At 59.3% G+C, this 23,444-nt stretch overlaps 2 protein-coding genes across 6 annotated transcripts; both read left to right on the forward strand.

Annotated features, from left to right (window-relative positions):
• Window positions 1–578: 578 nt before the first annotated feature.
• ADAM8 (ADAM metallopeptidase domain 8) lies at window positions 579–13,732 on the forward strand. 2 transcript variants are annotated; one of them, XM_081158403.1, is made up of 24 exons: window positions 579–851; window positions 2,603–2,706; window positions 3,750–3,826; window positions 3,948–4,026; window positions 4,107–4,183; window positions 4,502–4,685; window positions 4,971–5,033; window positions 5,129–5,197; window positions 5,510–5,676; window positions 5,804–5,885; window positions 6,367–6,515; window positions 6,629–6,806; window positions 7,060–7,149; window positions 7,313–7,502; window positions 7,585–7,666; window positions 8,002–8,161; window positions 8,622–8,699; window positions 9,237–9,321; window positions 9,661–9,775; window positions 10,289–10,484; window positions 10,993–11,058; window positions 11,257–11,307; window positions 12,507–12,584; window positions 12,997–13,732. In XM_081158403.1, the coding sequence occupies exons 1-24, from the start codon at window positions 806–808 to the stop codon at window positions 13,045–13,047; spliced, it is 2,517 nt and encodes an 838-aa protein (XP_081014529.1). In that variant the 5' UTR covers window positions 579–805; the 3' UTR covers window positions 13,048–13,732. The 2 variants fall into 2 exon arrangements, with proteins under 2 accessions (XP_081014529.1, XP_081014530.1); XM_081158404.1 differs by lacking the exon at window positions 11,257–11,307 and having other exon boundaries at window positions 720–851; window positions 12,997–13,731.
• A 405-nt stretch (window positions 13,733–14,137) lies between these two features.
• On the forward strand, window positions 14,138–22,433 carry LOC308566760 (sperm flagellar protein 1-like). Of its 4 annotated transcripts, none has more exons than XM_081157437.1 (7): window positions 14,138–14,302; window positions 14,743–14,854; window positions 15,959–16,127; window positions 16,414–16,570; window positions 16,909–16,996; window positions 17,089–17,192; window positions 19,117–22,433. In XM_081157437.1, exons 1-7 carry the CDS (start codon window positions 14,164–14,166, stop codon window positions 19,176–19,178), a joined length of 831 nt encoding a protein of 276 aa, XP_081013563.1. In that variant the 5' UTR covers window positions 14,138–14,163; the 3' UTR covers window positions 19,179–22,433. The 4 variants fall into 4 exon arrangements, with proteins under 4 accessions (XP_081013563.1, XP_081013562.1, XP_081013564.1 ...); XM_081157436.1 differs by having other exon boundaries at window positions 16,909–16,983; XM_081157438.1 differs by having other exon boundaries at window positions 14,162–14,302; window positions 16,414–16,480; window positions 16,909–16,983.
• Window positions 22,434–23,444: the final 1,011 nt, after the last annotated feature.

Below are 23,444 nucleotides of genomic sequence, written 5' to 3' on the forward strand. Positions count from 1 at the left end.
CTCCACTGCTGTGTAGGGACCCCCAGAGCCCGGCTGGGGTAATCCCCATGGACAAGCCCACCAGGGTCTGAAGGTGAAGTGGACTGGAACCCCAGGTGCTCCCCTCCTCAGTGAGGCCTCTAGCCCCCATTTGAGCAAGACGGGGCCCTGGGTGGATTTCACGCTGCTGCACAAGCTTTCTGTTCCTCAGGAAGTCGGGGTATACCCCCCCTTCGGGCCCCACCCCTCTTTCTCCCAGACAGCGTTTCACAAGTCTCTTTCCCCACCAAGGCCCAGCCTTGAAGGGAGGGGCTTAGATTAGTCTGTTCACTTCCCTCTCACCTAATTTGACCCACATTTGTGAAGCTTTTCCATGTGCTGGACAGAGGACACGGTCCAGGAGCCCCCTGGGGACCTTCTAGAAGTAGCCACAGGAATACCAAGGAGTATCAGGGCAGGAAGGACGCAAGGGGAGGGAGGGACACCTTTACTAAGGTGCCCCAGACCCCGCCCCTCCCGGCCTCCGGAGGACAGATCCTAGTGGGCGAGGCTGGTGCCGGGGGCGGGGCCCCTAGGAAAGAGCCTCAAAACCCAGCGCCGAGATCAGAGGTGTCCGAGCCCAGAGCCACATTCCTGCTCACCTGTTCCTTCGGATCCTGGATCCCTGGATTCTGTTTGCACCTGCTGACTCCGGAATCCCCATCCGTGCCCTCGGACCCAGACTCCTGGACCCATATCCACATCCCTCCCCATCCCCAGACCCCCAAATCTTTGTGACCCCAAAGTCTGAACGCCAGACCCCTGGACTCCGGTCCAGGCCCTGGCCATGCTCCGCCTCGGGCTCTGGCTGCTGGGTGTGTGGTGGCTGCAGGGTGAGTACTGGGCATGGGCTGTGCCAGGTGTGCGGGAACTGCTGCCCCGCCAGAGGCGGCACCTGGCCTGTTCCGGCGCCTGCTCTGCGCTCCTTCTGGGTGGGCACTCAGCAGGGAGGCCCCGAGGCCAGCAGGCCTTCTAAAGGGAAGGGGGAAGCGGTGCTTGGGGCGTTTCCTGGGCTCCTAGTCGGACGGGCTGGTATAGAGCAGGTCCTCCTGGGGAGTGATTGCCCCCTCCTACCGGGACCCCTCACCGCGGCGGGGGAGGGAGGACTGCGGAGCAGTGGCCTGGAACTGGGGGGTTCTAGCCACATGAGGACCGGCCCCACCTAGGGAGGACCGAGCTTGCTGCTGGCTCTGGCCCCACCCCGGCTCCCGAAACCTCCTGGGCTGGGGTTGTGGAGTGAGGTCCCAGCCCCACTCTGGAGGCAGCCAAGAGAGTGACTGGGGGCAGACAGGGCTGGGCTGCCCCCACCCATCCGGGGCCTCTTACACCTGGAAGTTTGCAAGATAAGGGTCACAGAGACACCTATTAATACCTTAAAAGAGGAAGGACAGGGTCTTGGGTGGCTGGTCTCCAGCACCCAACTCTGGTCCTGCCCTGCTGTTTGTTGTTGAATACCCGGAAGCTCCTAGATGCCAGGGAGGCTGGTCGGCTCCCCAGTTAGATGCAATGATGTGGTGAGTTTGTTGTAGGCAACAGGAACGACGCTGGGTGTTAGTCCAGGGGGGTCAGACCGGACTTGGGTTCAGCAACCTCAGGACTTGGGTTCTGGCTGGGAAAGAATTCAGAGCCAAGACCTAAACTATAAGAGAACATTTATTTCATTAATCACAGAGGTGGACGAAGTAATTCCTAGAAGAAAGGGGCTTAGGAAAGTTATAGAGGCAAAGGAAGGGTCCTTGGAGCTTGGGAGTGAGGAAGGTCATGCTAAGGCGCCTGGCGGGGGAGGTGCAGGTGTGCTCCCGGGGGGGGGGGGGGGCAGAGCGCACAGGGTCCTCCATCCTAAGGGTTTTAAGCTCCAGGGTGGGGGTCATTATCCAAGGCAGCTGGTCCTGAGGGCAGCTCTGGCTGGTTTTGTTGCTTTTCTGGGCCTGGAGCTGAAATACAACTGAGGCCTAGCTATTATCTCTAAGGAGGAGAGGTCAGGGGGTCCAAACCACATGACCAGCAATACGCTAGGAGAGGAAAGGCCACCCTAGGGGCGAGGTCCCACCCTACAGTTGTCATTTGCTAGTCATCCAGGTCTTTCCATCCTGGTGACCTTCTGTACCTAGCGCCCATCATACTTGCTTTGCTCATGTCTGCCTAACTGCCCACACAAGTTAAGAGAGAGTGCAGGGCAGGCTGGCTGGCTCCTGGAGGGACTGGCTCCGGACAGGGTCTGCCTGGCCCCACCGAGAGCGGGGGTCCTGTTGTCTTTTTTTTTAAATATATCTTTATCGATTTCAGAGAAAGGAAGAGAGAGGGAGAGAGATAGAAATATCAATGATGAGAGAGTCGTCACTGATTAGCTGCCTCCCGCATCCCCTGACCAGGGATCAAGCTTGCAACCTGGGCATGTGCCCAACTGATGATCTCCTGGATCCTAGGTCAATGCTCAACTGCTGAGCCATGCCTAGCCAGGCTCCTGTTGTCTTCTTAATGCCAGATCTGAGTCTGGTCCCCACACTGTTTCACCTAGGAAGGGGCCTTCCAGGACAGGAGGGTGGGTGCCCTGTATACCTACTGATGCCCCTCTTTCCCACAGTGGTGGCCCCCAGTGCCCGCCTGCCCCATGTAAAGCAGTATGAGGTAGTGTGGCCCCAGCGCCTGCCAGGATCCCGTGCCCGCCGAGCCCTGCCCTCTGACTTGGTGAGTCTTGGCCAGAAAATGGTCTGGTGGTGGTGTGGGGAGATCCCTCCCTGGCCCCATTTGTTAGAGGAATGTAGCTTCTGTGTGTCCCAGCCAGTTGTCAGGGGCCAGCCTTGGGGCTAAGGGCCAGGTGGGCTTCGGGGCTTTGGGGCAGACCCCTGAGGGGGCCTCACTGCCCACCTGGGTCCCTCATCCTGGACTCCTCCTGTTTTCTTGGCTCAGGATCTGTACCCAGAAAGTGTGAGTTATGTCCTTGGTTCCTGGCTTATCTTTCCCCCTTAAGGCCTCACCTTCCTACATCCTGCCTCTCCCTGTGGGCAGGGCCATGGACTGGCTCAGGCCACTCCCCAGTTTTGCTCAGCAGTGATAAGTCAAATTCCTCTTGGACTAGAGGGGCGCGTGGCTCCCTGAGGGCCTGTTGCCTTGTGTGGTTGCAGTGACACACCTTTTGTAGGGACTTTTAGGGCTGGGCTGAGATTCCCCAGAGCTGCCTGGAGTCATTCTTAGAACCCATGTGGGTGTGTACATTGAGTGTGTGTGTATGTGTGAATGGATATGCCTACCTGTATACTGGAGGACAGCCCTGTCCTGTCTTTGGTGTCTGGGAAGAGCACTGAGTGAGCCCCTTGGACCCTTACCCTACCCTGAGGGCAAGGTGAATACTGTCCCTGACAAGAGGTGGGGAGGGCACCTGGGTCTGGAGGGGCTAACCCACCCATACCTCCTTTGCTGCCTGTAGGGCTACATTCCCCTTCCCCTAGCTTCCTGGGGTTGGGGCATCATTGTCATTGACCTTGTGTGGACAGATGGGGAAACTGAGGCCCAAGGCCTGCCCAGGACCCCTGCATTACAGCCCAGCCTGGCCCACCATCCTTCACTAGCCTGATGCTGAGTGACTCCCAGGGTCCTCTGAAGAGCTTTCAGGCTGGGGGGTCCTGGCCTTGGGCTGCATCCCTGTCAGCTGAGCTCCACCCAAGGTTTGAGGTGGACATGGCCTGAGGCCAGGCCCCTCACCCTGGACCCTTCCTGTTTTCCTGGCTCAGGGCCTGTATCCAGAGAGTGTGAGTTATGTCCTTGGTGCCCGAGGGCACACCTTCACTCTGCACCTGCGGAAGAACAGGTGAGCAGGAGCTTGGGCCTGCCCCAGCACACCCGTATCCTGGGCATTCAGCTCCCCTGCAGTTTCTCCTCCATGGGGGGAGGCAGGTGGGGCCCAGGGAGCTATACTGGTTCTTTTCTAGGGACCTGGTGGGCTCGGGCTACACGGAAACCTATACGGCTGCCAATGGCTCCCAGGTGACTGAGCAGCTGCAGAGTCAGGTACGGCCCCGGGGGCCTCCCCAAGGTGGCTGGGGCTCTGGGAGTGAGGCCTGCAGAGCCCTCATGCCTGCCTCCCGCAGGATCACTGTTTCTACCAGGGTCACGTGGAGGGGCACCCTTTCTCTGCTGCCAGCCTCAGCACCTGTGATGGCCTCAGGTGGGTGCTCCAGACCCGGGCAAGGTTGATCAGAATGTCAGGGCCCCAGCGCACTTCTCACCTTCCAGAAAAGTGAGCTGAAGCTGAGAATAGAGGGGCCAGACTTAGGGATACTTTTCTGTACCTGGTATCTGGGCTCTTCTTACAAGTTACAGGTTCCTGACCCACAAGGCTCCCACTGGGCCCTAAACACTGTTGCCCTGCATGTCCCAGAGCAGAGTGGGCCCCTCCTGTCCTTCCAGGCCTTCTGTCCCTCCCTGGGCAGCATGCAGGGAGCGGGGCACTGATTCAGGGCCACCTGTTCTCCTCTACCCACAGGGGCTTCTTCCGGGCGGGCTCAGCTGTCCACCTGATTGAGCCCCTGGGTGGAGGTGGCGACAAGGGGCAGCACGCGCTCTATGAGGCACAGCACCTGCAGCAGAAGGCGGGGACCTGTGGGGTCAGCAACACCAGCCTGGAGAGCATCCTGGGCCCTCGGACCTCGGCAGCTTTCAGGCCCCGGGTGAGGAGGCCCCACTCATCTTCATTCCTGTCCTCTTGGGCCTATGTGTCCCCCAGTCTCCTTGTGTGCTCAGCAAGTGAGGGTGCTGCCTGCCGTCCCTATGGCTGGTGGGCCTGACTCTGCCCAGCAGCTGCAGAGATGGCTCCTTAGTCCGTGCTGGCATCTCCTAGACAGGTCCCCCAACACTGAGCAGGGGCCCCTGGAAATGGTCTGTGTGGAGCCTGGGCCAAGGTCAGGAGGGCTGTGGCTGGGGCTGCTGACCAGCCTCTCGTTGCCGTTTCACAGAACCGGCCAGTATCCCAGGAGACCCGTTATGTGGAGCTGTATGTGGTCACGGACAGCAGAGAGGTGCCGTGGGCAGGGGGGGCGGGCGGGTGGGGTGGGGTGGGCAGGAGGGGGCGGGCCGCCTATAGGCTGCTGACTGCAGGTCTGCTGTCATCCAGTTCCAGCAGCTGAGGAGCAGAGAGGCTGTGCGCAGGCGGGTGCTGGAGGTGGTGAATCATGTGGACAAGGTGGGGGCCGTTTCCACCCAGGGGGGCCTCCCAGGGGCTCCTCGCCCAGCAGGGGCTGCCAGAATCCCAAGCAACACAGATCCATTCTGGACTAGGCGTCACCCAGCCTGACAGAAACCCTGGTTGTCGAAGTGGAGGGGGCACCTGGAGGGAGGGGTGTGGGGTGGTAGAGCCATCAGCAGGCGAGGAGGCAGCTTGGCCCCGTGCCACTCTCAGCGGATACCTCTCTACAGCCCAGGCCCTGCCCACTCTGCGGCGGGTGCGGGCTTCACTGTCCTGGAGCCTCACCTGCGGGATCTTGTCCTCCTGCAGCTTTATCAGGAACTCCGCTTCCGCGTGGTCCTCGTGGGCCTGGATATCTGGAACGTGGACAAGATTCAGGTCAGCCCCGAGGCCAGCACCACACTGGACAACTTCCTGGCCTGGCGGGCACAGAACCTGGTGGGGCGGTACCCTCACGACAACGCACAGCTCATCACGTGAGTGGGCAGCTGGCGACGGGCAGCGACAACAGCCACCGCCAGGAAGGGCTGTGGGAGCGAGGGGGCACTCAGGAGCATAGCCCTTCCTGGGGGGCCCACCTTCAGACACTTCTCTTGTTTCCAGTGGGATCGACTTCACCGGGTCCACTGTGGGACTGGCCAAGGTGTCTACCATGTGCTCTCGGGACTCAGGGGCTGTGAACCAGGTATGGAGGGGCCCAGCCCATGTGGGGAGCCAGGCTTGAAGCTTGAGCTGAAATGCATGCGGGGGAGACCTCAAGACTCAGGTGCACCTGCTGGTCCCCAAGCTGTCCCCACGAACACCTGACCGGCTGCCTCTTCAGGAGAATGCATTGATGCTTTATGTTTGTTTGTTTTTAATTCTCATACAAGGATATGTTTTTCATTGATTTTTAGAGAGAGAGAGAAAAACATTGATTGCTTACCTCCCCCACGAACCCCAGTTGGGGATTGAATCCGAAACCTGGGTGTGTGCCCTGACTGGGAATCAAACCCACGCCCCTTCAGTGTACAGGACAATGCTCCAACCAACTGAGCCACACCAGCCAGGGTGGTGTTCTGTGTTATAAGAAGTGTTAGCAGGAAGGGATGCCAGCCTTGCTTGGGGCAGCAGGAAGGTGACTGGGCCGAGTCGGGGGCACCATCGAGCACAGCCTCTCACTGCAGGACCACAGCCAGAACCCAATCGGCGTGGCGTGCACCATGGCCCACGAGATGGGCCACAACCTGGGCATGGACCACGATGAGAACGTCCAGGGCTGCTACTGCCCCGTGCCACGCAGTGGCGGCGGCTGCGTCATGGCAGCCAGCATCGGGTGAGGCTCGCCCCAATCCTGCCCGGCTGAGGGCACCTGCAGGGCAGACTGTCCTGAGGTGCAGGTGGCCTGCCCACCACCCGCCCTCCCCTGAGAGACACCTCTCCCCTCAGCTCCTCGTTCCCCAGAAAGTTCAGCCATTGCAGCCGGGAGGACCTGGAGACATTTGCGGAGAAGCCCCGTATAAACTGCATCGGGAATGCTCCAGACCCCGACCGCCTGGTGGGCGGTCCTGTGTGCGGGAATGGGTTTGTGGAGCGCGGGGAGCAGTGTGACTGCGGCCACCCCCAGGTACAGGCACTGCCACCCTCTGCCCTGCACCTACCCCGGGTCTCAATCCTACGGGTTAGGACGTCCATTCCTGACTGGGCAGGCACCCTGCATGCCCACAGCCACAATCCGAACACATTCCTGCCTGCTGACACCCCCATCGACCCGTAGGGGAAGGCCCCAGCCCAACTGAGGGCCAGTCATGGAGGGAGGTGGGGCCCCGGGGCCACTCTGGAGCTCGGTGCTCAGACCCTCAGCATTGCTCCTTCCTCAGGACTGTCAGAATCACTGCTGCAATGCCACCACCTGCCAGCTGGCCAAGGGGGCCGAGTGTGCCCATGGTGAATGCTGCCATGAGTGCAAGGTGAGCACAGGGCTCTCCAGGTGCCCCACCCTGCCCCCAATCCAGCTGTGCCCCAAGGTCAGCGGGTGGGAAGGGGGCCCCAGGGATGGTGGTGATGGAACAGCAGGCTTGGGTCTGGTTGGGACCTGCTGTTCCCATGGTTAGCTTCACTCTGCTGGGCCAGGTGAAGCCGGCCGGCAAGCTGTGCCGCCCCCACAAGGACGCCTGTGACCTGGAAGAGTATTGTGATGGCCAGCGGCCAGCTTGCCCAGAGGACACCTTCCAGGAGAACGGCACACCATGCCCGGGGGGCTACTGCTACAACGGAATCTGTCCCACAATGGCCCAGAGGTGCCAGGACTTGTGGGGACCAGGTGAGGTCGGTGGCAGGTGACCCACAGGCCGAGGGTGGCTTTGGGTCCTGAGCTGGAGGACTGACCTGCTCCTGGCCTGCAGGTGCACGGGCTGCCATGGAGATGTGCAACACCTACAGTATCTCACCAGGCTGCAAGAGCAGTGTCACCCGTGGTCCCTACCGGTGAGCATCAACCAAGCCCGACTCCCCTGGCTCCAGGGATGTCCTCATGGGTGGGGTCTCCCAAGAGAGCCCTCTGCACAAAGGAATAGGGGCCTGAGTCAGGGGTCTCACCCTGCCTTCCAGGGCCATCAGGCCTAACCACAGTGCCCTTGTGGGAGGGTGGATGGGTCACTCTGGCTGGGGGTGTGGTTGCCCTGTTAGTGAATGCCACAGCCCATCCAAGGGTCCTGGGCCTCATCTCCTGGCAGCTCCTTAGGTCCCCACTGAGCACATCAGCATGCACGGAGCAGGAGACCCAACAGAGCTGGCACCATGGCAAATCCCTCTGTTCACAGGGCCCACTGTGGCATCCTGTTCTGTGAAGGTGGGGAGAAGCCTCCAGAGCGGAGCTCCTGCACCATCACCTACAACTCAGGCATTTGCCAGGCTCTTGACCTTGACAGTGGCTCTGGGTACGAGCAGGTGCTCGAAGGCACCAAGTGCGGTGATGAGAGGGTAAGTGACCAGACATGAGCCTGGACATGCCCCCTGAGGCAGTCAGGCCACTGGACCCCATGTCCTGGAGTAAGTCCCACATGTGAGCTCATGTGGTTCAAAGTAGGGTGGTGGCAGCTGGAGGGCTGTGTGGACAGATGGACCCCTGTTCTCAGTAGAAACTTAGTGCATGGGGAGAAGCCAGAAAAGCCGTTCTCAGATAACGTGGTTTGAAGATCTTTTCATCTGCAAGTCCCCCCCAGGGGACAGGTGGGGCCGGTCCTCTCTGACCCTGGTGGCAGCAGCAGGCTGGCCGGATGGCCAGCAAAAGGACTGCAGACAAGGCCTTCCTGGCTGTGGTGGCTGTGGTCCGCCCCCCTTGAAGCTCACCTGCAGGTTTTGGGTGGGCTTCTGCTGCTGGGGGAGAGTGGGGGTCAGGGGTTGAGACTGGCTGCCTAATCAGACCCCTCTTGTCTTCTAGGTGTGTTGGAAAGGACAATGCCAGGGCCTCCACGTCTACAGGTCCAGAAACTGCTCTGCCCAGTGCAACGGCCACGGGGTGTGTGGGACTTCAGGGTGAAGGAGACTGTAGGCCCGATTCAGGGCAAACCCAGGTGGACAGAGGGCAGAGGCCTGGAGCTGGCGAGGATCTGTGGGCCCCACGTGGACCCTGAGTTCTAGGTGCTGGTAGTGCCTATGGACACGTGGGCTGGGGCGGCTCTGTTCTGAGATGGGAGAGAGCACTCAGCTCTTCTTGCCGCATCTGCGATGAAGGGATGTCAGACCACCGAGAGCTTGAAATGGGCTGGAGCATCCCTCCTGAGCCGCCTGGAGAGGGCAGGGTACCATACCCTTGCTTTGGTGTTTGGTCCCCTGGGTGAGGGGAGGAGCTGTTGCTGTCAGCGTGTGTTACAGCTCTGAACACCTAGAAGTAGGAGCCAGACCAGTGGGGGAGCCCAGCCTGTCCCCGTCAATAGGGGTCATAACAGAGCCCCTCGCAGGCCTAAACTGGGCCTGGTGACTCCCATGTGGGCACCGGGCAATGCAGCATAGGAAGGGTCCGGGGGCCCGTTCCTAACACCTGGCTGTCCCCCAGGTGTGCAACCACAAGGGAAAGTGCCACTGCCAGCCGGGCTGGGCCCCACCCTACTGCACAGACCAGCTGGCCAACATGCGCACAGGTAGGGCCCGACTGCCCCCAGGGCCTTCACACCCGCACAGCCTGATGGGATCCAGCAGGACCACTTGGGCAGTGAGAAGGAAGCTGTGTGCCCCCAAACCATGGGTGCATCATTAAAGATTCAGACTTGCAGTCCCGGGTATCCTGACCTCACAGGTGTAGGGTAGGGCCTACGAGCCTGTGACCCCACCTCGAATGCACAGGAGAAGGGTCCTCAGATGGGTATTTGGCTGTGGGGGAGAGGCCCAGGGCTCCAGCCCAGGAGGGGCCCCAGGAAGGCCCTTGGCCACCCTCCCAGCCCCCACTGTCCCATTGACACCTGGCCTCATGTGCCCCACAGCATCTGGGAGCCTCCTGATGGGTGTGCTGGTGCCTGTGTTGCTCCTGGTGGCTCTGGCGCTCATCGTGGTAGGCGTGGTCATCTACCGCAAGACTGAGAGCCGCATCCAACGGAGGTGAGGGTTCCCTGGGGTTGTAAAACGTCCCTGTGCAACAAGCACATCCCCTCCTTGCACTGTTGGGAAATAACCCTGCTGCTGCTGGAGGAAGAAGAAAATCCACAGCCAGTCCTCGAGGGCCTCTCGCTGGGGTGGGAACAGGTAACAAGCTTTGGTGACAGGTTGGAGATGTGGTAAACCCAGAGAGATGGCCCCCATCCCCCATGCACAACTGACCCTGGTAGGCGTTGGCACTCTTGGGATAATGTGGGCTCAGAGAAGCCGCCCACACCATCCACTCGTTGGCCACCTGCCCTGTCAGCTACTTGACCCCTTCTGTGCCAGTCGCAGAAAAACACGAGGCTGCCTCTCCTTTTTGAATGGCTATGACTGGCACTATGTGGGGGGTGGCAGGCACTGCAGCTGTGAGGTACCCTGGCCGGGTCAGAGGACCTCATACCCAGGGGACCCCATGTCCCTGGGTCAAACCCTGAAGCCAGGATACACTGATGCGTCTTTCTTTCTTTGCAGGAACGTGGCAACCAAGACCGCTGTGGGGCTCTCCAACCCCCTGTTCCACGAGAGGGGCATTGGGGCGGCAAAGGGCAGGGCTCCGGCCCCCACTGTGGGCTCCCCAGCGCCAGTCCCTACCATGCATACCATCCACCCCGGCCAGCTCCCCAGGCCCACAGCTTCCACAGTGACCTCTAAACAGCCACTCCCTGCTGTAAGCACCAGCCGGCTTCCCAGGCCACCTAATCCCTGGAACCAGGGTGCTCCTCCAGGGCCTTAGAGCAGCAGCCACGATCACCCTGTTTGGAGGCAGGAAGGAGGCTTTATGATGGGCGGTCTGAGGACCCACAGGAACTGATGACAGAATTGGCGGTCTGAGACCCACAGGAACTGATGACAGAATTGAACTTGAATCTGAGGTTTGAGGTCTCTGCAGGGTCTGAGGACAGTTTTGAGGCCCAGACTCCCTCTGCTGTGACCCAGCACCTCAGAATGTCCACATGGTTGAGAAGAGGGAATGTGCGGGTCACATTCTAAGAGAAGGGAATGTACAGGTCATATTCGGGCTCTGGGCCCTGCTGGTGGTGGGGCAGAGCCCCCATACACACACCTGGAGCTTTATTCTTGTTCTGGGAGGGGCAGAAACCTTGGGTCGTGAGCTGAGGGGCAGGGGTGGGGGAACAGCCAGGGGAGATCCAGGCTCATGGCCCTGTTCCCTGCAGCCTCCGGTCACCATGTCCAGCCCACCCTTCCCAGTTCCTGTGTACACCCAGCAGGCCCCAGCCCAGGTGAGTGGTGGTGCGCCTGCAACCAGGCAGTCTAGGTGGCGAAAATTGGGCCCCAGGAGGTGGAAGGTCCAAGGGTTGGATCTGGTAGGCTGGGAACCCCAGGGTGGGACCACCGCACTTTCAGAAGGCTGATCACCCGGGCCCAGTGAGGACATTAACTCAGGGGCCTGGGCTCCTGACTATTCCTCCTTCCTCCAGCTCAGACCTGCTCCTCCCACTAAGCCCCTCCCGGAGCTGAAGCCCAGACAGGTGAGAGGACCTGGCCACTCGGCCACTCAGTACACTTACACTTCCTTGGCTATGCCTGTTCCCTTCCCCTCAGGCCAGATCCCAGCCTCCCCCTCAACCCAAACTCCACAGGAGGGGGGGTGCTCCTGTGGAGTACTCCCCTGCAGGCCTGACCACCTCTGGGCTTACCCCGGAGTCCCTTCTGCAGATCACAGAGGTCTGGCCCTGGTGAGGCTTGCTCACCGCCTACCTTAGCCCTGGACCAATACCTGCCTGCAGCAGGTGGCTGCCTCTGCTCCTGGCAAAGTGGGGTTGGCAGGAACAGCCAGACTTCTCAACCAGTTGTCACCCCCCCCCCCCCCGGGGAAGGCTCCACCCACCAGGTGTCTGTGGGAGCTCCCGGTATCCACCTGTCTGTCACCAGTGATGTTGACTCATGCAGGTTTCTCTCTGTGGCCTCTTGTCTTGGAGATACTTTGAGAGATGTGACTCCTGTTACTTTTTAAACTGACCCACATGGATCTCCCTGCAACAACATTTACTGTGGTGTTTGCTTAACAGACATTCTCTATTGCTTTCCTTTTTAAACTTTTTATTTAGCACTAATTTTAGACTTACAGGAAGTTAAAAAAAATGGTCTAAAGGGGGGTTTTGACAGGCCAGATGGGGGGGCAGGGTGGGCAGAAAGATTTCTAGCCCGGGAAGTGGTGATAGCCAGGCATAGGCTAGGAGGAACCCCACTGCTCAGTAGGGTCCTTTTGGGTTATCGAAAATTATAAATGCTGGGCCTCACCCAGGCGTCCTGGATGCTGGGGTACGTGGCCAGGGCTGAGCATGGTTGGGTTAGGCCTAGTCAGCCTTCACCTCCATCCTGAGTGCCCCCTCCGGTCACCCTGGGAAAGCTGAAATGAAAAAAAAATGCCAATTATAGTCATTAATTCTTGGTTTTGAACTTCTGGCAGTTTAAAAGCTTTTCACTGAAAATTTGGAGTGGTGTGGGGGCCTTGGGGAGAGAGCAACCATGTCTGGCTGGTTTGGGTTTCATTCTGCAGGTGGCCATGGGTAGAGGGAGGATGCTGGATGGGATTTTTCTGTAGAGAGCTCAGCAGAGAAGTCTGTGGGCTTGTCTGGAGCAGAGCAGAGCAGCTGTGAAGACAGTGCTCTGCCCTGGCCAGGATGGTTAGGTGGCATCCACTATCACTGTGTCTGCTTCTTCCCAGGTGGTCAAGCCAACTTCTGTGCCCCCGATGCCACCAGTCAAGCCCAGGGCTGGAGGGGCCAACCCTGGACCCACTGAGGTGAGCCCCTCACCCAGGGCAGTGTCTGCCTGCAGGGGCAGTGGATCCAGCTGTCTTCCTCCAGCAGGCTGACTGGGGCACTGCCCTAAGGGTTACATTGTCGGCTGAAAGGAGAAATGTTAGCTGAAGGTATATTCTAACCTCTGCTTTATACTCAGCCAGAGGACTTTTCAGGGATTGCTACTTCTACTGGCTATTAATTTGTCTTCACCTACTGGTCTAAGTATGAAAGTCTGTCCTTTATAAAATGTTAGCTGTGAGCACTGTGGCTGTCACTGTTATTGTGTGCACAGGGCCATCGTATTGTTTGCTGAACTAAGAATCTAAATTTTAGTAAGTGTAAAAGGAAATAAGATTCAGTTGTACTCTTTGTAGTGGGTGGTTTTTATCATCTCTTTTTTCCTCCTTCAAGGGAGTTGTTGGCCCAAAGGTTGCTCTGAAACCCCCTGTCCAAAGGAGGTGATGGGTCCGAGCTCACAGTGCCCTGGGGGCATCTGCGCACCTGTCTGCGAGTTGTTCATGTTGAAAGAGCCCTGCACCAGCCGATGCAGCACCTCTGCCCAGGCCCTTGGTGCCCCGCTGGGCTGGGTCCACTGTGAAAAGTCCCAGCAGAAGAGCCACCTCCTCATCCCCAGGCCTCACTATAGCATCCTCCGGTCACAGCCAAGGGCCTCTCAGTCAGGACTGCGCTGCTGTTCCCGACCTCTCACCCGCGTTGGCCACAGTTAGCTACGCCATGCTGGGGAAGAGGGGTCAGCTACTGTGTGTACGTCTCCAGATGGCCTTCCCCAGGGTGCTGAGGAGGCTCCTCCAGGCCAACTGCACCTGCTGTCGGGCCTGCTGCACTCTCGCTGCTCCAGGCCCTCCCGGTGGAAGGCCTATGAGCGTTGTGTGTCCCAGGAAGGCCCCTCCTGCCAGTGCTGTCAACCACAGATTAGTACACCCAGACTGCAAGCCCCTCAATCTCCGGAGCCTGTTTCCCTGATAGTTAAGAAGAAAAAGGCTATTTTTACGATTAAATTATTGATCAACTTTTAAATGACAGGAGATTTTTATTGGATGGAATTTGGAGCAAGCCAATGTGAAATTCAGTTTGTAATATTTAAGGGTCCAATGCTTGTTAAAATAAAATGTGCACTGTACAAGGATGGCGACTTTTCATCCTTGCTGACTTGTTTTTGCTTCCTGCCCGCTGGCGTTGCTCAGTGGTTGAGCATCGACCTAGGATCCAGGAGATCGCGGTTGGATTCCCTGTCAGGGCACCTGCCAGGGTTTCGCCTCGGTCCCCAGCAGGGGGCGTGCAGGAGGCAGCTGATCCATGACTCTCTCATCATTGATGTTTCTCTCTCTCCCTCTCTGTGAAATCAGTAAAGGCATTTAAAACAAAAAAGACACCCCCTAAACTGAGCACCCTGGCCGCACCCACGCGGGGACCCCAGGCCCCAGCCCAGGGGTAGAACTCCACCTGCACCCGCAAAAAGCCAGTCCTTCCGGTCCCGCCCCCTGTCTCCTGGCAACCGCCCCCCGCCCCTTCCGGTGCCATCTCCAGGCAACGGCGCCAGCTGCCAGCCCCGCAGCCATGCTAGGTGCAGCGGGGGCGAGCGCCCCTGGCCGGTCGCCGCTGTCGCCGCGCGCGCTCCGCGGCCTCTACGCCTGGCTGGACCGGCTCCCGCTCAGCCGCCCCAAGCGCCACCTGGCCCGGGACTTCAGCGACGGCGGTGAGGGAGGCACGGGCCCCGAGCGGAGCGGGGGGCGGCGGGCCACGCGGCGTGGCCGGGCAGGGGCCGCTGCCTCGCGAAGTGTCCCAGCTCCCCGGGCTCCCTGCGCAGTGTCGAAGCCCCCGAGCAGGGCGTGAGGGGCGCTGCGGACGCGAGAGAGGAGGGGAGACAAGAAGGTGGCAGCGGAGAGGGGCCGCGTTGTGCATTCAGCCCCGCTGCTCTGCAGTTACCCTCCCCCGCATCCCCTGGGGCGGGTGGCGCGGACCCCGGCCCCCCCAGCACCTCCGACCCCAGCCCGTCTCCCACACCGTGGCCCCAGCGACCGCTCCCCCAGGACTCCGCTGTGTCCTCACCCACCTCGGGGCCGTGAAGACGGAAGGGGGAGGAAATAGGGGTCCTAGATCGACAGGCCAGGCTCACCTCTCGCCCTGCACCCCCAGTGATGCTGGCGGAGATTGTGAAGCACTTCCATCCCCGGCTCGTGGACCTGCACAACTACGTGCCCACCTGCAACACGGACCAGAAGCTCAGCAACTGGAGCATTCTCAACAGGCAGGCTCTCCACCTCCCTGCCTTTTCTCCTTGGAGCCCCCAGCCCTCGCTCCCGGAGGGCCCTCCCTCGAAGGCTAGCCTCTCCCTGGGTGGGCAGCCTCTCCTGCACCCCCGCTGGTCTCCAGGACAAGTTGTCGGGCTGTGTCCTTGCTGTGGGTTTCCCTGACACCTGTCAGTGGCTGCGGTCTTGTCCATCAGAATCTCACCATCAGCCTGGGGCTCCTGGGGGTTCCCCACCAAGAGGACAGCACTGGTCAGCTTGAGACTCACTCTCCAGGGTATCAGTCCTGCTCTCTGTGTGTCCAGCCTATGCTGACCACACCTCTCACTCACTCAACAGTAATTCTGGGTACAGGGCTCTGCTCCAGGCACAGCAGACATGGCAGTGAGCAACCTCTGCCTTCATGGGGCTGAGAGTAGAGGGAGGGCAGATGAAGGGGTTGTGTCCGGTGTGACGGGTACAGCGGAGGATGAGGCAGGACTCCTGCGCACATGACAGGTCAGTGAAGTGAGGTGACCTGTGGGTGTGAAGGGGGCTGCAGTGGGGAGCAGAGTGCAGAGTCCCCGAGTCCTTGTGGTGAACCGAGGGGTAGGAGCTGGGTGGGGAGGGTACTGGGAGCCACCGAGAGTCTCTGGAGACCATGCTGAGGACCCTGCTCCTAGCCTGGGGCTGAGAGGCACTGCAGGGTTGAGGCCTCATATCAGAGGGCTGAGAGGGCAGGTTGATGCAGGGGGAGGTGGCGGCTGCAGGCAGCGTGTGCCATAGCAGTGGTGAGAAATCAGATTCTGAGCACTGGAGGTGAGCCAGCAGGACTTCCTCAGGGTGAAGGGTGACTCAAGCAGGAAAGTGACTTCTATCTCTCAGTGTTCCGGAGCCACTTATCAGGGAGATGGTGACCTAGGCAGGAAACGCCAGGCCTGACCACACAGGGCACCCAGTATTCTGTGACCCTGATGACCCTGATGGGATGGGTGGGAACGAGATGGCCACCAGGCCTCTGAGGTGCAGGTCAAGAAGGAGCCCTAGCCCAATGTCCCCTCCAAGGAGAACCAGGGCGCACCACTCTGAGGGCCCCCCCCCCCCCCGTTCCGCTTTCTCCACAGGAAAGTCTTTCACAAGCTGCGTTTCTGTGTCTCAGAGGCGGATATCCGAAAGGTGGTGGCCAACACGCCTGGGGCCATCGAGCCCATCTTGTGTTTGCTAAGGGAAAAGGTGGTAGATGGCGCTGTCTGTGAGGACCCACCGAATGCAGCTGTGCTTGGCCGTGCAATTGTACGTACCACCTTTGAACCACTGTGTCATGTTTGGATATTGCCTCATGATCTGCCAATGAGAAAGTGGTACCAGGAAATAAGTGGTGATGAAGCCCCTGGTCCTCCCCCGTCTGGGACAGTGAAACTCACTTTTCACAATGCTTGTTCCCAGGCCTCCGCAGGTCACACCCCCTCCACCCACCCCTCCCCTCTGTGACTGGGAAATGCAGGGAGGCAAGTTGGCTACGAGGTCTGGTGTGAGCACTGCTGGGCTGCATCTCACTGTCAAACTGAAATTTTTGCAGGACCCAGGAGTCTCCAGTGCTGATGCCAATGGACTGTGGATGGGGCTCACGACTACCCCCCACGCTGGTAATATCCAAACCCGATGTGGGAAACAGCCTCCTGAAAGGGGCAGCACCGCAGAGACTGGTGTGTTCACACACCTGGAAGGGAGGGCAGGTATGCTCAGGTGACACTGGCCCAGTGGGGCTAGCGCCCCCCAGGAGGGCAGCTCCTCACTCTGAGGGGCCTGAGAGGAGAGTCCTGACACCATCACCTCCCGGGCTGAAGCCTCCTGAGTGGGAGCTCACAGCTGCTGTCCAGGGGCCACATAGGGCTGGCGCTGTTCAGTGGACACATCTCCAAGTGGAAGCCTTTGGAGGCACCCAGGGATGGCATTAGGCCGTGCCATGCCCACATGGCACTGTCTGTGTGGGCTCTATCCCCATCCTGTGTGCTACTGCTGGCCAGGTTTCTCTCTGAGGTGGGGACCTGAGCCCTGTCTGTTTGTCTTGCAGGCCTGCCGAGCCTCCCAGTGCCCTCTGGCGTGAAGACTCTTCAGACTGAGCGGGCTGTAGAGAAGATGGGACACTGTGCGTGCAGAGGGTGGGCCCCTGTCTCTTGAATACTCTGCCATTGCACCCCAGCTACCCTTTCCTGCCAGCTGCCGGGTTAAAGGCCAGGTGTTTGCCTTTCAGTCGGGACCCATCCAGGGGGGCCCTGGGAGCACCCGGGCCCTGGGGTGCAGCAGCTGCTAGAGGAAAAAGAGCAGGCGCTGGCCATTCTGCAGGAGACTGTCAAGGTACGGTGACCAGATGCCCCTCCATGCCCCACACCTGGTTCTGAGAGCGCACACCTGGTTTTGAGGGCACATACCTGGTTCTGAGGGCACACACCTGGTTCTGAGGTCGCACATCTGGTTCTGAGGTCGCACACATCTGGTTCTGAGGGCACACACCTGGTTCTGAGGGCACAAACTTGGTTCTGAGGGCAAACACCTGGTTCTCTTGTGCACACCTGGTCTGAGAGCACACACCTGGTTCTGAGGGCACACACCTGGTTCTGAGGTTGCACACCTGGTTCTGAGGTCGCACATCTGGTTCTGAGGTCGCACACATCTGGTTCTGAGGGCACACACCTGGTTCTGGGGGCACAAACCTGGTTCTGAGGGCAAACACCTGGTTCTCTTGTGCACACCTGGTCTGAGAGCACACACCTGGTTCTGAGGGCACACACCTGGTTCTGAGGTTGCACACCTGGTTCTGAGGGCACACATCTGGTTCTGAGGGCGCACACCTGGTTCTGAGGGTGCACACCTAATTCCAAGGACAGACACCTGGTTCTAAGGACATGTGCCTTCACCAAGGGTCTACAGTGGTCCTGAGTTCAGGAAGTGCTCAGGTCCCTCACTGCCAGAGAATGACCACCTGGTGGGAGCACAGGCTGCAGCTTCCGACTGGAGATAGTAGGGGTGGGGTGGGGGTGCAGACCGCGCCAATCTGTTCAGAGTCGAGGGGCCACCAGGAATTGTGATGCCAGGGTGGTTCCCGGATGTATGTTGTGCGTGGTCTTCGTGAGCTGTTTTCTTGAGAAAGCAGGAAAGTGATATCAGCGTGTGGTTTGCCTTTGCTGATGGACAGCAGAGAGGAAGTGATGAGACATGAAGCTGCTGCCTCAGCAAGGTCTGTCCTAGCCTGGCTCTCTGGTCCATGTGCCAGCAAAGTGGATTTTAACTATTTATTTTACGAAATCCAGTGGGGACAGCAGCTCTACCTGTCATTCAGTGATTGTTGTTGGTGTGGATATTTCAGGTGGGGTGACAGATGCCCAGGGGCCGTGCGGGGCAGCAGCTGAGGGCCTGCGCATGGGGAGCAGATAGGCACCTTCCGTGTTGGCCCAAGGAGGAAGTCTGCACAGTGGGCAGCCTCGGGCCACCCCTGCCCTTCACAGCTTATTGCTGAGGAGTGGGCCCTGGGGGGTGGCCAGGATCTGGGCAGTGTGGATGGGCACTTGCTGGCCCAAGCTGCCCGGGGTTCATGGAGGAACTCTGACTCCCTGCTTTGGCTGGCTGGAGCAGCCTGTAGTGTGGGCTGTCACGCTGTTGACGTCACCTTGGACATGGTGTTGGGGGCAGATGAGGCTTTTCAAATCCCCTTTTCCCTTTTTCTTGCGTGGTGGCATGTGGTGGGTCCGCGCCTCCAGGAGGGAAGGCCGATGACGTGGAGTCCCTGACGGAGGCCGGGCCAGGCCCTCATTCCTCATGAAACGGTTTTTGTTTTTCTGATGAAACTGGGTTTATTGGCAGGTTTTTAAAAATTTGACTTGAGGTTACATTGCTCAATAAAATTATAGAGGTTTCACGTGTACAATTCTACAACACGTCACCTGCACATTAACGCTGTCTTGACTATTAACTTAGAAGCAACCCTGGCGCACACCATCCATCCACAGTGACTGCAGAGCACTAACGCGGGCTTGCTCCTGGGTCTGCAGAGGGACAGGCGGCAAGGTGGGGGGAAAGCCAGCCCTCCCGTGACTCTGCAGGACCTTTCCCGAGGCACTCCCTCCGGGTGTACCACTCAATGGCCTTGGGTATGACAGTCCCATGTGGCCTTGTAGTATGGCTGACTGGACACTCAGCTCGGGGGCTGGAGCTGCCTGGCTCTGGCAGGGGGACAGGGCATCGGTTGTGCTAAAATCTTTCAGAAATGTGTGTTTTCTTTAAGGTTTTGCAGATGAAGGTGGTCAGGCTGGAGCACCTGGTGAAGCTGAAGGACCAGCGGATTAGGGAGCTGACCAGACGTGGGGCTGAGCACCAATGAGCAAGAGGCCACAGGGAAAGGCTCCCAAGTCAACTAGACCCTGAACTTGAACCCACGTGGACCTCCCCCAGACCAGGGTTCTTGCAGATGTGGCTGCACACTGTCCAGCAGGCTGAGGGACAACTTTAACAAAGGCTGGGGTAGCATCAGTATGAAGAGTTCACAAGGGTGGAGTCCAGGGACTCGGGGCTGCTCATGGGCTCCTGGCCAGTGTCACCTGAAGTTTGCCCCACCACCAAGTTTGGAGGTGAATCTTGGGTCTGGTTGCCTTCAGCCTTGAGGGGTCTTGTTGTCATAGTGTCTGTGAACATGGAACATGTCCCCTGCCCCCAGGGTGGCTGTCAGTATCGTGTGTCCACCAACCTGAATCCCTGTGGGAGAACCTGCTCACGGGAAGTTGTGTCCCTCGGGTGGTCCACTTTGCCTGGGGGCCATGAAGACTGGAAAAGCCCTCAGCGGGCTGTGCTTGCTGTCCTTGCTGGGTGGTCCTAGGTACCTTGCTGCATTCCCTTGAGATGGAGAGGTCACCCTGCTTTGCTCTGGGGTTTGGGTGGTCAGGGTGGAGCTAGGCCTACAGCATAGGCCCCACACAGTCCACATGGCATCCCTGGCCCCTGGGAAGGAGCTTGCCTTGGGCCCTGCCTGGAGGGTGAGCAGGAAGGTGCCAGGCAAGCAGCTCCTAGCCCTGAGATGGGGCTTCAGGGCAGTGTGTTGGTGCAGCCAGGATGTTCCCGGACACTGAGCTTGGCTGGGGGACAGGCAAAGGCTTCTCTGTCCTGGCATTCAAGCTTCCTTGCTGCTTTCTCACCCAGAGTGGGGGGTTGGGGCCCACCCTAGCCTTTGTTCTGTTCTGGGATTTCACAGCCTCATTGCCTGTCCCCCATGCTCCTGGGCTGAGTGTGCCCCCCCCCCCCTCCAGCTCCTACTCCATGGCCGCAGAAGCAGCGTCAGACTCAGAACCGCAAGCCTCCGTCAGGGTTTCTGCCTGAGTCACAGCCCATGTGTGCCCTGAGTCAGATGGTGTGTCTGTCAGGGTGGGGGGGCCCACAGCAGCCCCTGCCCCCCACAGCACAGATCAGAGCTGCACAGCTCCCAGGACTGGATCCCAGCCCTTGTTAAGAGGATTGGAGCAGAGTATCTGCTCTCCCAACCTTGAGACTCAAGGGTCAGGAAGGCTCCAATGGGCCTCAGTGAGGGGACCAAGCCTCAATAGGTGGTGGTGGGGTGGGGTGTGCAAGCCTTGGTGGGGGGTCTAGACCATCTGGTTGTGGGAATCTGTGCTAAAAGCAGCACCGCACCACTGGTCCCTGTGTCAGGAGCAGGAGGATCCACACAGAGATGAGGGAGGGGGGCTCCCACAGCTCACAGCTCAGCTCACAGCAGCTTGGCAGCTGGGGGAGGGGCAGGAAATAGCTGGAGAGGGCCTGGCCTAGAGCCTGAATCAGGACAGGCCCAGGTCGCCTCCGACCCAGGCCAGGCTGCCTACTTGGGCGGAGCCGAGGAGCCAGGACATGGTAGGCACAGCTTGTACTCTCCCTTCAGCGTCCCTTGTACCTCAAGGGGCTGCACTGTGCTCCAGAGCCCAAACACGCATGGACACACATGCACACACGTGGAAGCAGGATGGCCCACATTTGCTGGGCCTTATGCCAAGCAGAGGCTGCCTGTGCATCCGTGTGTTCCCCAGGGGGGTGGCCTCCAGGGGAGGGTTGAGGTGGGCACGGAGGGCCCAGAGGCTGTAGGGAGGAGGTGGGGAAGGTGCCCTGAGCAGCAGCGCTGGCGAAGGACTCACATGTCCCCTCCTCCATCCAGCACCTGCCTGCCATTCCCCGAGGGCCGGGCTTTGGGGTGGAGACAGAAGGAGTTTGGGGAATCCACCTGGGGTGACGGAAAGTCCCTGGCAGGGACCTGGGAGCAGGTGCTGAGCAAGAGGTGCCTGAAGGCTGAGGATTAGGAGCACTGCACCCCAAACACACCCCAAACTCAGGCTCTGGCTCGCTGGCTGCAGACAAGCCCACAGGTGGCCTCTGAGATCTCAGCCAGAGCCCCGTCCTGCTCCGCCCCAGCTTCAAGGGGCTCAGGCCTGGGTCTCCAGCCTGCCAGGAGGCCAGCTGGGCTGCTGCCGGTCCCTCAGTTGCTCAGGAGAAGCCTGACTCCTGAGTGAGGAAACAGCCCTGAAACGGGCACCGTGTTTATCACCATGCGGTGAGTCACACTCCCCATCGTCCTTTCCTGTGTCACCCTAGAAAGAACCTGGCCTCAAGGGCAAACTTAGGAAAAAATGAGAAGTCAGGCCAGGCCTGTCCCGCGGGTTGAAGGTGCTGCCTGCTCTGCTCTTCGTTCTCACTTTGGTTCAGTATTTACTTCGTGTTGAGGCAGAGAAGTGCCCAGACCTTGGAGGGAGTGGCAGTGAGGGCCGACCCTCTATTATTCGTGCTCGGTGACATAGGTGCTGTTACATGGCCAGGTACAGAAACCCGGGTATGGAGACTCACCAGGCAGGAAGCCCTGATGCCTAGCAAGGGGCGAAACTGGGAAAACAAGAACCTTGTCCCCAGGGGAACCTGTGGGAAAACAAGAACCTTGTCCCCAGGGGAACCTGTCCTCCCCAGCATATCACTGATCCTGTGGTTTACACCCCTTGAGCGTTCCTCTCTAACGATAACATCCAGGCCTCAGGTGTATTTCAGCTCCAGGCCCAGCAAAGCAGTGAAAACAGGTAAGTGGTGCCGCCAGCTACACTGACTAATGACCCCGCCCTGGCGCTGACCAATCATTGGAGACCACGACCCTGAAAGAGCAGCCCTGGAGAGCTCATGAATATTCTATTGAGACCCTCCCCTAAGATTCTCACCTGCAAGAGAAAGATGCGTTCGGGACAAAGGCCCCAGTGCGTGCTCCCCACCAGGGGAACATGCCAGCGCCATCTCCATCCCTCCAAGGGGACCCCTACGGGACTTGCAACCAGAGGAGCAGTGGGCAGTGGCACCTCAACCCAGGCTTGCCCCCTGAACCTGTCTGCAAGGCCCCCTTCTCTGACCTCTCAGCGAGCCAGAGCAGCCCAGCCAGTGTCTCCTGTTGCTTCTGTGCCCTTCCTCGCTTCACTGTCCCAAGTATATTTTTGCTGCCATCATGGACCCAATACCCTTTGGCTCAGTGCTGTGTAGCCCTTCCCTTTGGATATCCCATCCCCTTTTAATAAATTTAAATTTTTGTTATTCATCCATCTGAGACGGCTATTTAGCCTACCCACACTACCATGTTAACCTTTCAGGCACCATGGAAAATACTAGAACCGAATGAGTGTCCGCGAAAGCAATCACGGTGACAGAAACCTTTGTCCCTGTTCCAAAGATTAAGGCAGCAGTGCAAAGGGGGTGAAGACGCTGCGAGTGCAGGAGCCACGAGTCGTCTCCCCCCTGGCCTGGGTCCCTTCCTCCTGCAGCACCCGGGGCTGCTGCTCCGGAAGAGAGGTTGGCAGGCCCTGGAGCAACGTGAGGCACAGTGGTCATCCCTCCTCGGCTCAGACCCACAGAGCCGCTTCCATGGGCTCAAATCAGTCCTCTCAGATTCAGGTCACTCCCACTTCCTCTTGCTATAAACCCAGAGAGGAACAGAAGTTTAAGAAAAAGTACCAGCTCCCCCCACTCCCCAGCCCTGAGGTGTGAGAGTAGGTATTTCTTCAGCTGGAAGGCAGGTCTGTGGGAAGCCACTTCCTTATTTGTGAAATGGGGAAAAAAAGCGCCCCAGGGCCTCCTGCATCGCCTGGCTGGGCAGGGCCTGGCCGCACCCACTCTGCCCTCAGAGCCCCAACAGGCTGGCCCAAGGGTGGCCCCATGTGGCCGGTGTGTGAATCACACCTTGATGCTTGAGAAATTGGCAACACCTGGGCCCTCAGGCCTGCCCTCAGCCCCTCTCTGCGGGGAAGGACTGGAGATTCCCACTTCAGCCGGAAACACGTGAGGTCAGGTGGTGGCCCCAGTGTGGGCACACACACGGGACCCTTGGTAGTCTCTGCTCTGTGGGGTCCCCACCCAATACCCCAGCTCCTGCGTTTGCAGGTCTTCATGAATTTTGAAACAACTGATTCAGCTTGTTAGTGCTCATGCATCCAAGTTTTCATTGCCAGATGTGTTGAGAGAGCAGAGGCTGGGGAAGCGCCGACCCTGTCCGGGCTGGACACAGTCTGCTCCAGGGGCTCCAGGCGGGGCTGGCCCGTGGACTCCTTAATG

This window comes from Miniopterus schreibersii (genome assembly GCF_964146895.1).
Source record: "Miniopterus schreibersii genome assembly, chromosome: 14".
In the NCBI taxonomy this organism is placed as follows: Eukaryota; Metazoa; Chordata; class Mammalia; order Chiroptera; family Miniopteridae; genus Miniopterus; species Miniopterus schreibersii.